General features: G+C 31.3%; 1 protein-coding gene across 4 annotated transcripts; it reads right to left on the minus strand.

Moving 5' to 3' along the window:
• Positions 1-827: 827 nt before the first annotated feature.
• On the minus strand, positions 828-10,692 carry LOC105206390. Of its 4 annotated transcripts, none has more exons than XM_011175892.2 (7): positions 10,565-10,692; positions 9,684-9,916; positions 6,743-6,935; positions 4,631-4,731; positions 4,365-4,501; positions 3,953-4,288; positions 828-2,422 (listed from the first exon to the last, which is right to left on the minus strand). In XM_011175892.2, the coding sequence occupies exons 2-7, from the start codon at positions 9,729-9,731 to the stop codon at positions 2,107-2,109; spliced, it is 1,131 nt and encodes a 376-aa protein (XP_011174194.1). In that variant the 5' UTR covers positions 9,732-9,916; positions 10,565-10,692; the 3' UTR covers positions 828-2,106. The 4 variants fall into 4 exon arrangements, with proteins under 4 accessions (XP_011174194.1, XP_011174198.1, XP_039302169.1 ...); XM_011175896.3 differs by having other exon boundaries at positions 10,399-10,568; XM_039446235.1 differs by lacking the exons at positions 9,684-9,916; positions 10,565-10,692 and adding exons at positions 7,615-7,812; positions 7,915-8,481.
• Positions 10,693-11,631: the final 939 nt, after the last annotated feature.

Raw genomic sequence — 11,631 nt, forward strand, 5'->3', positions numbered from 1 at the left:
CGGTTTGCCAAATCCGCAGTGGCATCTTCCCCGTGACCGCGTCAAAAGAAATAACACTTCTTTATCCAATAATCGAACGTTTTTTTAACAAAGATAATATTTAAATTGGTTATATTTACTTGACTCACTCATTTTTGACTGATGATGACAACTGAAGCTTTGGATAAGATTTCGTCTTGTAAGAATAATTACGATCCTCTTGTCACAGTATACACTCAACGACGGAACGTGCTCACTATCACAAATCAGAATGTATACTGACTGTGTGTTTGGTTTCAAAAGTCTTGTTTCAACTTTGCACGCAAAGACAAGCAGTCGAGAATATATACAGATCAAAATAAATACATAAATACGGGCTATAAGATAACATAAGAAAATAAAAGAGTCGTTCACAGCTTGTCATATTGAATAAAAATAAATAAATAACAAGAGTCTAATATTATAAATTATTAATTCTGTTACAATTTGTTAAGTAATGAGAGATATGCATGATGTAAACAATCAGTATCTGTTTGCAAATTAAGGCTGTTATTTTGTGATTGTATGTGTAACAACATTTTTGATGTTAGCTGCCTGCCCAAAAAACGCTCATTGTCTAGGATTTTTATGTTCTCCCAATCAAAGTCATGGTTAAAATTGAGTCTGTGTTCGGTGATTACGGAGTGACTGTTGGTATTTCACTTAATATGGTTACGATGTTCAGTGATTCTTGTTTTCAATTTTCGGCCCGTTTGTCCTACGTATGACGCATCGCAATTCTTACATATAATCTTATAAACTAAATTTTATGGGAAGACTGGTTTTGTTAAAAAAATAGATTACACACATAATTGTTATGATATATTATTATTTTAATAATTCATCCATTCATAAGCGTACAAGATTTTATGTAATTATAAAGTATATTCCTGTATTATAATCCGATTAATGTGAGAAATTTTTTCCACGTTAATTCGCAGAATACCTGCGAATCGTCTTAAAATAAATTCAATATTATTATATTCTGCATATTTTTAAAAATCAAAATTCGGTTACAAATAGAAATCACAAAAATTCTTAGCTAACATCAAGCTAATAATATCAGACAAGTCCATAATTTTTAAATATTTTACAGCCAATAGAAAAAAAAAAAGATAATTAACTAAATGTAATAAACTATTTTTATAATACAAAAATCATATTGTGATTTTACTCCAAGATTGAAATAAAATTAAATGTTTTGAATTTGATGAAGCATAAAGCATTGTATATACATAACAAAATACACTAACGTAGATTAAATGTAGATACATAAATAAACCAATAAAAAATTAAGTACATATACATATGTATATGTATATATATTTGTATATTTATATATTTATATGTATATAATGTTAAATCGTTCAACGATTTATCGTTTCAATAGAATACATGAAAATGACTAGATTTGACTCTTAGAGAAGCGACTCTTTAATGCTTCATTATCGATTAAAAGTTTAATACACGTACACACACATGCATCGATAGCACATTGGATTATTGCACGCATATTAAGCTCAAGTCTGTGAAGTATGAGCATCAGCCAAAAAGCTAACACTTATAGTTAGCTCTTGGTTGTGTCTCTTCTCACTCTTTTTACAGGAAGAAAAAGTCTTCTCGTCTAGCAAAAAGTCTTTCCGCTCTGCTTATCATCATCAATCTACAAAGCGCAAATTCCTATATTCTCTTATGGCAGCCTATAAATAAAATTAGCATACAGACTATACTGTTCCATCGAAAATCGTATAGTTCATTCATCGTCGCTATCCTATTGCATGCTATATATATGCACGAGACTGTCGTGATTGATCAGCACCAGTGAAGAAAACATTGATCACTCCTTATCGATATAAGTCTTATAGCTGCACCGGGATTCTGTAACTCTTAACGACAGTATCAATATAATTATATTGTTGTTACGCAGATATTGTATATGATAAAAAAGCTACACAACAATACTGTAATGATATATCATCAAGAATTACAGAATCCCGCTATAATATTAGTATCGAAATTCTTATGCGCTCCAAAGGAATAAAGTTCATCAGATCATATTTTTACGTATCGCGATTTATATTTCATGATCTACTGTCTCCGAGGATTATCCCCATCTTTCGATCCTTCACCAGTGTCATTCATGTCTCTTGAACGATCCTTGGAATTTCTATCTTTGAAATCGCGAGAATGATAATAATGATTGTTGTCTCTTCGTGACGCTTGACCTCTATACTTGCGATTACTGCCATCGCGGCCGTAATTGCGATATTCGCGCGATCGATAAGACGGTGATTCAAAACTGACCGCTTCCGCTGACTTCACACTGCCGTTCTGAAGTTGTGGTAAAACAGTCGACTCCGAATCCGCTTGATGATCTTGCTTCTCATGTCGATTCGTGCTGTATCTATAATAATTGTTAGGAAAAGGAATTTAATATTGTGTATACGTTGGCACACATAAGAATTTTTATGTTGGTAAAAGAATAAAAAAACGCTTTCTTTTTTTTGAGTTAGCTAAACCACATACACGTGTTGTTCATTTTCTGCGTTCCTTCCTTTTATAATAATATTAAAACACTCAATCTGCACTACTATATTAACAATAATTCATACGTTGATTCTAATCTTTTGCTTTCATAATACCTACTTAAGGCTCCAGTAGTACGATTCTTTAACTCGTTATGTTGTCGTTATGTGTCTATAACGACAAAAAACTGCGTTGCGCAATTTTTCTATCATGTATAATATCTGCGCAACGACACTGTAACAATACCGAATTGTCATAACGAGTTAGAGAATCCCAGCACTGTAGGCTTATTCTCTAACTTTATAACGACAATTCGGTATCGTTACAGCGTCGTTGCGCACATATTATACATGGTAGAAAAGCTGCGTAACGATACGTAACGATATCTCTAGCTATCGTTAAAAGTTACAGAATACGGCCCCTGACTCTTCAGCCGAGAACTCCGCATTGACAGTAGCGACATTCCGTCGCGGACAAAATTAAAACTAATACACGTAAAACGTGACAGATTAACGATGAGATGTCATGCATGTTATTTTGTTATTATGTGTTTCAGTGTAAAAATATGACTTGTCTCGTATTTACCAAATTCGTAAAAATGGACCGCGAGTAAAATTTCTTTGAATTTTATATATAAAAGTACATTTTTTACTCCTTTGAATAGCTATCCGTGTGTTTTTCTGTCTGAATAGGTCACTTTATGTACTTTTTACAACTATTTACTGACTGCTAGGCAGAAAAAGAATTGTCGTGACCGATATTTAGAAGTGTTTTAAAGCCATCTGCTTAGTTTGTTTTATCCAAATTGGCTTTGTTTACAAATGGCATGTTCGACAAAATTACGTGTCATTTCACGTAATTTCTCGCTTCTGACGTCACGACTTCAATATGGCCGCGGTGAGTACTCAAGAGCCTTAAACGGCTCCTGATGTTCATTATTGCACAATATTTGCATAATATTAGTGATCATTTGAAAGCTACACTGAATTTGTTTTATACTCTTTAGAGAAATATTGTTAAGAATGGAGACTTCTTTATGGAAGGTATGGAGCTTACCATACCCACAGCTCCAGTGAGTGTAAAATTCTACACTCAGAATTCGGAGTATTTACAAAAAATATTTTAATTTTTGACAAATTTTAAGAAATTTTAAGTGATTTATCCAAAAACAGTATTTAATTAGGATGCCCATGCTGTAGATTATAACACACACAACAAAAAAAGATAAAATGTTTGAATGTTATTGAAACCACCCTCCCACTTAGATGAGGTTCTCAACATCCAAAAAAGCCAAAGGTCTCTGAATACTGTATAATATTATTGAATTTAGGAACCGTTTTAGACTTTTCAAAGATGTCTTTTTACAATAAATTCAAGTTTATAGATGATAGAATTCTGTAAGCTGTACCTCGGTGATCGACGATGCCAATAACTAGGTATTGGTAACGGTGGAAATTTACGAGAATTCTGTTCTTGCGTTGTGGGTGAACCACGATTGTAGTGGGCATTATTACCATCACGGGAGCGTCCCCCTCTGCTGGTACCAGCGTTATTCGCCGAAGAAACCGCTCTTAATGAGGCTATTTCCTTCTTTTGATCCATATTCTCCTTGTGTAATCGTTTCACCATTGCATATGATTCCTCCAAAAGTACAACCAAGCTCGCTTGTACGGGATCTCCGACTTGAACTCCCACATCTGCCACTTCAATTTTATTCTTCTGATCTTCCGTTGTATCCAACTTTCTACAGAATAAAGGTAAAAAATGTTAATCTACTATTACGCAACCCATATGCTATATCTTTGTATAAAACAACTAACTTTTTTTGTTGCTCTATAATGTTTGACAAGTACTGATTATGTGTTTTTGCCTCTTGTAATGACACCTTAATGTCTTGTAAGTCTTTCTCCAGAAGCTCTACTTGCAGAGGTGTTACATTAACACATATTGGGCTACCCTGTAAATTCAAATCAGAATTTAATTTTTTATCTCTATGTTCAAGACATTCTTTGAGCGAAAAGTGATATCAAAAGTAGTATCAAATGTAAGTATTATCAAATGCTCATAATGGTATTGCATTAAATACCTTTGATTTCGCAAACCCATTTCCATTTTCTTCGGGCGAAGAAGGACTACTAGCCGCACCATAATGAGCTCTTTTGGAAAATACTAATTGAAATTGCAGATCTACGAAGGTTTACAAAACAAATTAGAAGTAAGGTACTTGAAGAAATCAATGTAATTATTATTAAGCACAAGGGATGAACAAAATAATGTAAACGCTTAAGAAACTACTTTTTTATTAATAAAAAATTAATCTATCATTTTTGTCTTAAATACAGATTTTAAACTGTTTGTGTGTATGGAGTAAAGTCATATTATCAAGAGATCTTTTAATAATATGACTTTACTCCATATATAGGGAAAAATCTGTTTCTCACTCTGTCCTTTAAAACTACTCTCACAATGATTTAATAATATTTAAAAGTCAAGGCGCTTACAATTAGTTATATTAGCTAATTAAAGTTTTGACAAAGAATAATTTTGGGAACTAGTAAAAAGTGAATTTCCTCAACATATAATTTACATAATCAATTAAAAGATATTCTGTTAGAAAAATAATACAGCATTCCATTAATGACTATTCAAGCATTGTATGACCTTATTCCAAATAAGGATAAAAAATCCATATTGAAAATAATGATGAGCAAACTTTTTATTAATAAAATAAGTAGTATATTTTTATAGAGTTGTATGTTTACGTAAAATATAAATATAAATATAAATAGTTAAAAAATATAAATATAAATATAAATAGTTTAAAATATAAATAGTTAGAAAATATAAATAGTTTATAGTTTATAGTACACGTAAATTATAAAACGTCATCTATGTAAACTATAACCTATGGATCACAGAAGATTTATATTTTGTTAGAAATAGTGGACATAATAGCCAAAATAGTTTTTTAATAAACTTTAATAAAGAATCTATTCTTTTCTGAACATCTTGAATCTTTTCTCTTTTTCTCCAACTTAAAAAAAAGGAAGGATAAACTCTGCAAGGAGTTTAATTGAAAAGAACAGGTCATAAATGAAATATATTTTGTTGCAATTTTATTTGCAAATATTTTGTTTAGTTTGAGCACAATTAGATATAGTTAAAGCAATGCTGGAGTCGTCTGTATGTGCGAATATTTTGGGATCAACAGATCTTTTTAATGCTGACACTGATTGAAAAATCCTCTTACAAAATTAAAGTACAGACTATAACAAAGTTCGCAGGTTACAATTTAATATAAAAAAGAAAAAAAAATTACAAAAATATAATTATGTTAGCCAACATTTGCTGTACCTAAAAGTTTGAGACTTTGTACGTATAAATTGTATTTAAAAAATAGCATAAAATAAGCATGGCGCCAACTCAACTTACAACAAAGGACAATACTGTGCTTTCAGAATGAGACTAGAAGCTTTAGTATGAGAGAAATAATTTGAAAATTTCATGTGTAAATTAAATTGGCGTGTGAAATCAGTTTGAAGAGTAACAGTAAAAGAGGCGCTTGTCTCTTTTTGCTTTTCGTTCATTCAAATTTTTTTTTTTTATAAGCACGAGACACGACCGCGCCTCTTAATAATATTTCTGTATATTATAATTATATGTTTTTTATGTCATTTTACAATTAATAAATAAATTATAATTGAAAGGCATTTAACATAACATAACATATTCTAAAACATTCATTTTGTATTTAGGCACTCTCTCTCTCTCTCTCTCTCTCTCACACCCGGTAACAAAAAAAATTTATTTTGTATTTTTGTAGATCTTTGCATAAAATTAAATAGAAAATAAATTGATGGACTTTTATTTGAACCTAATATATAATGAAAATTTAATATAGATATTTTCTTTAACTTTTCAATTTTTAAAATTATATATTTTTATTATTAATACATTAAAGTCAGATATATTAACAATTTTAAAACTTAATTGTTTTTTTATATATTGTGCTTTGTATTATCTAATCTATAATAGTTTTATATATTTCTATTCTCTACATGACAAAGATTTGTGTAAGAATCAAGTATTATTTATATAAAAAAACCTATGTAAACGTAATAATCTTGAAATATATGGCACAACTCTAATATTTTCCAAGTGTTTATATTATTTTGTTTATCTTCGGTATCTCCATTACCTCTATTTCTTTGACGCAAGCATTCTATTTCCTGATGTAAGGCAACTAATGTTGTCTGATGTTGTTCCTGTAAAAACTTCATATTTTGCTCCAGTTGCATCACTCTATCTATGTTTAGACTTTGATGCCTAACATGAGCAAATCCATCATTTCTTTCTGTCAAGGAAACCAAGTCAGGTGGTGCTTTTTTCCCCTATAAGAGTATACAAAATTTGCAATTAAAACTTGGAACCTCTCTTCTTTTTTTCAAAGAAGTGATCAAAGAATAACCTCATTGATGAATTTTACAATATGAAGTGTTTCTTTCACACTTTAGAATCAAACTTCTTATGTAGTTTATCTTTTCACTTTTTTGTTCTAAAAAAGAAGAAAAAAAAAACTGAACTGTAGAAAAAGTTTGGTTCTAGAATGTGGAAAAAAAGAATAAGCCTATATATATATATACACACACACACACACACACACACACACACGCGCGCGCGCGCGCGCGCGTGTGTTTGTGTGTATACAGGGTGCACCAGTAGAATCCAGACAATTTTCAAATAAAAATTTTCGCCATATAATAACTTGTGAACCGGCAACTAAATTGAAGTAAGCTTCATCCATTGGGAACAAAAACATAACTTTGTCATGGCCGAGCTGGTTAAGCAACGTCCAGAATATAACCAGAGAGCCGTGCTTGTTGTAAATCTTTGCGCTGGACGTACTGTATCCAAAATAATAAAGTTCTCCGATTACCCGAAATCGACGGTTTACGACACTATTCATCGCTATACGGCTTCCGAAGAAAATTCTTAGACGGTTACTTAATGCAGAATCGGCTCTTCGAAAATATGAGCATGTGTCGGAGTAAGGAATTTTGGCCTGCTAACAGCCTGGACTTTATTCGCTGGATTATTTCGTTTGCAGCGTGTTTGAAGGACACTCCAACAAGACTCGACATTCTAACGTTGTATCGCTGAAAATCGCTATTGAGGCATCGTTTGCAAGTATGGTGAAGGAATTTTTGACAAAGGCATGCGCGCGCTTCCGGCCCAAAATTGAAGCAGTCATCGAAGTAGAAGGGAGAGCTATATAGAATAAAATTGTTTTTTAGAGATGCCCTATAAATATAAAAATATTTTTCATACGATTGTTATTTTTTATTAAAATAAATGATTCTGAAAACTCACAATGGATTTGTCCGGATTCTACTGGTACACCCTATATATAAAGGACCCAGTACAATCATTATGGAAATTGAATTTCGGTGGAATTGATTAAAAACTTGATGTTGTACATCTTGTCATCCTGATGAAGTTTTCATGCATGGTCACAACCTTCAATAATTGACCATTTGACCTCTATGAGGTGCCACTCTCCAAAGTATCTAATGTCACAATATCTCATTTTCGACGAGTGAGATACATGCCTACGTTATTATTTACATGTTTTTAATTATTTCTATGAATAATTTTAGTAACTCTGCGCAGAAAAATTTTTTTCTAATAGACCACTCGGAACCGGCATAATAAAACTGTAGATATTTACGGATATATGCAGGAAAGTTCAATATACACTGTCAAGTGTATGATATGTAAAAAAAATTCAAAAAATAAAGAAATATTTAAGATGTAATAAACAGAAAATAAATAGAAGACAGCAACTGAAAATATTTATCCGTTCTAATAATAGAGAAGATTTACCTTGAAATAAAGTTACAGAAGCGCCTAAAATATTAACAATTATATAATTAAAGAGTTTTTAATAAAACAAAAATATTCTAAATTGTTAAGCTTTAAAGCATAATTTAATTAAAAACATTGTTTTGAATTAAAAGCAAAACATTAATTGATAAATTCAGTTATCAATGTACATTGACAAAATATATTGAAACATGTGTTTAACATAAAAAAGTAGTTCACTAGCAATTACTGGAGGAAAAACAATAAGGGAGATAAATATTCATAAAAAAATGGAATATGGTACTCGTTCATAGTAGACCACGTGATTAAGCAGTTCACTGAGGCACAGCAGTCACTGTATGGAAGAATAAGTGGTTTTGGAAAATGTGAAAAAAAGTGTGAAACATTAAAAATATATCATACTAAAAGTTGCGCAGTTTCAATTCTACAGTTTAGAGTATTTCCTAGAGATAGCAAGAGAGAGAAAGAGAGAGAGAGAGAGAGAGAGAGTGAGGGGAGGGAGAGAGAAAAAAGAGAAACTATTCTTTCTTCTATGTCTTCGGCGCATGCTTATCGCACGATTGCCAACAGTTAGCTATTCACGATTGTCAATTGTGTATCTTTGAGTATCGTCAAGTATATATCAAGTTAAATAGAGATAGCAATAGTTTATGTCTGTCACACTTGCACATCTTCTAGTTATATATATTTTAATAGCCTAAAATAGCTTCCAGATTATAGTAATAAAAGCATCACATCAATACGCAACTGAAGCAAATAACGTGCAAGAATATTATAACTAAATATATCTAATAAATATATTAAAAATTATTTAATGACAATTTAAACTAATCAAAGTATGAATAATTGCTCTTGTATGTACATCAAGTATCTGATAAGATTAATTATAATCTTAAATAAATGAAGCTGCATCTAACTCGTTAAAAATAAGATATTGACATTAGACATTTTTGAGATGGCCTTGTAGAGGTCAAACGGTCAATTATGAGGGTTGTGACAATGAAGCCTTTTCATCAGGATGACAAAATGTACAACATATCAAATTTTTAGCCAATTCCACTGAAATCCAATTTCCATAAGGATTATGTGGAGTCTTTTTATAACTGCACAAGAATTTTTCTAGTATACTTTCCACAATGTCTAGAATAATTCACAATTAAAAATATTGACTAAAAGCATAGATATATTTTAATTAAATTAAACACAATTCTTTTGTAGTAATTTAACATTTGATGAAAAAATGAAAATGTACTCACTTGTGGGAAGGGTACTGTTGGTAGTTTCATCAGCACTTTAGATGTCATCCTGAAGTTGTCTGTCAATTAAAAGCTACTTGTCAGCACTCTGGTTGCTTCACTCTGGTCTTTTATGATATCTGTTCTTTTTTCCAGATTCAAGAAATATCACACATGCAAACTACACACGTGATCATGCGACTTAAAGCTTGTTAATGCAAATGAAGCTTTCTTAATGTGTTCTAATTGGTAACCTGGAAATGTGTAATTTCACAATTAATATCACTCGCAATAGATATAAAAATATAAATGCTATAAAAACCATGAAAAATCAATCGCACTCTTAACTACAGAGACATTTTATCCATTTCTATCAATGTAGGTTTGATTTTGTTTTAAATCTTTATTTTGTTGTAATTCTCTTAAAACTAAAAAAAAAGTAAGGAATAACTTAAACCGAGATCAAAATTAATCTATATTGATGGAAATGAACATTATACTGTTTTTCGTAAATGTTTCTTTAGGAGCCATTTCGTTATATTATTTTGCATTTGTGCAAGCAAGTGGAGAAGGGAAACGACGATGAAACGCAATATCCATTAATCGAGCGTTGATTGTGCGGCAATTTACTTTCGGATCAAACGAGCCGCAAAGTCAATATGAATCACTAAATGGCACATTTTTTTCAAGGCTTTCGCTAAAAAAAAAACAGGCATGACAATCGAGAGATACAAACACTTTCTTCAGAACTTGCAACGTCATGCAAAGGGAGAATCTACCACTAAAATGCTGCTGATCGCGAGAAATAATTAACAAGGACAGCAATAAACGCGATTAAAAACTGTTAGATGAGTACCGAAGTACTTGGAAAAGATAATTTCGCGTCGATCGGAATATCTTACCGAGCACCCTCGAGCTCGCGAAGAAGAGCTCACAGGACGAGAAGCGAATAAACTACGCGGAGCAAAGGAAGATCCGAGGGTTGAATGAGAACGTCCTGCGCGCGCAGCGTAATGTCACCATGGTGCAACGCGCAGGCGTGCCGGCAATGTCCGGAGCACAACGCGACCCGGAGCACGAGCCTCGAATGAGCTCCGATCGGTGATCTCGTTGTGGCAGTTATTCTCCAAACGAACCACTTAATACACACCCGATTTTACCATTTATTCGCGTTTTGTACTCCCGAGGGAAAATGCGAATTGATTTTGGTCGCGATCACCACCTTGCTGTTTGAATGTCGCGCGCTTTTCGTGTACGGTGACTCGTCCGTCTCTCGCAGGGGTGCTTCGTTACTACCTCGTTCGCGAGCCGTAACTAGCTTTTCATGTACCCTAGGCAAAGTTTTATTTTTGTGAAAGCCTCTCAATTTTTTTAAAAGAGGAAATAATGAATGGAACAAATATTATATAATAGTTGTTTAAATTATTTACAAATAATTTTTGTATACACAAAAAATGTAAAATATTATTCACATGTATTAATATATATAAATAAAAATACTATTACTTTAATTACACTTTTCTGATTTTTATTTTAGAAAATTTATTAATATTATATTATATTATTATAATTAACATTTTTAATAATATTATGTTCAATTTTTAAATTATAGAAAGATTGGATAATCATTCTTGTCCGATAGTTGATCTTAAATAATTCTTAATTTTAATTTGCTAAAATTTCTCTTGTATGAAGCATGAAAATGGGAAGAATGAAAAATATTCGGAAAGAAATATTAATATTTAGATACAAGATTGTTTATGTTTAAAACATTTATGTTAAGCATATTTTTTTTTAAGAAAAGATTCAACATTCAAAGTTTAACATAAAAATTTATATACTTTCGTGTCTACTTTTATTTGTATATCTATGTTTCTTCGTAAATATTATAAAAAGAATTATTTTATTTATAAAATATATATCTTAACAGTATTCAAAATATACACAAACATAAACAAAAATTATATAG

Source organism: Solenopsis invicta, chromosome 1 (genome assembly GCF_016802725.1).
Source record: "Solenopsis invicta isolate M01_SB chromosome 1, UNIL_Sinv_3.0, whole genome shotgun sequence".
Taxonomy (NCBI): domain Eukaryota; kingdom Metazoa; phylum Arthropoda; class Insecta; order Hymenoptera; family Formicidae; genus Solenopsis; species Solenopsis invicta.

Bases quoted from the DNA above. Each gene is read 5' to 3' on its own strand.
- LOC105206390 (XM_011175892.2), bottom strand. From the start codon at position 9,731: ATGACATCTAAAGTGCTGATGAAACTACCAACAGTACCCTTCCCACAA. The intron at 4,502-4,630 runs GTATTTAATGCA...TTGAATTTACAG, and splicing joins ATGGGTTTGCGAAATCAAAG to GGTAGCCCAATATGTGTTAA. The intron at 4,289-4,364 runs GTTAGTTGTTTT...TTTATTCTGTAG, and splicing joins ATTATAGAGCAACAAAAAAA to AAAGTTGGATACAACGGAAG.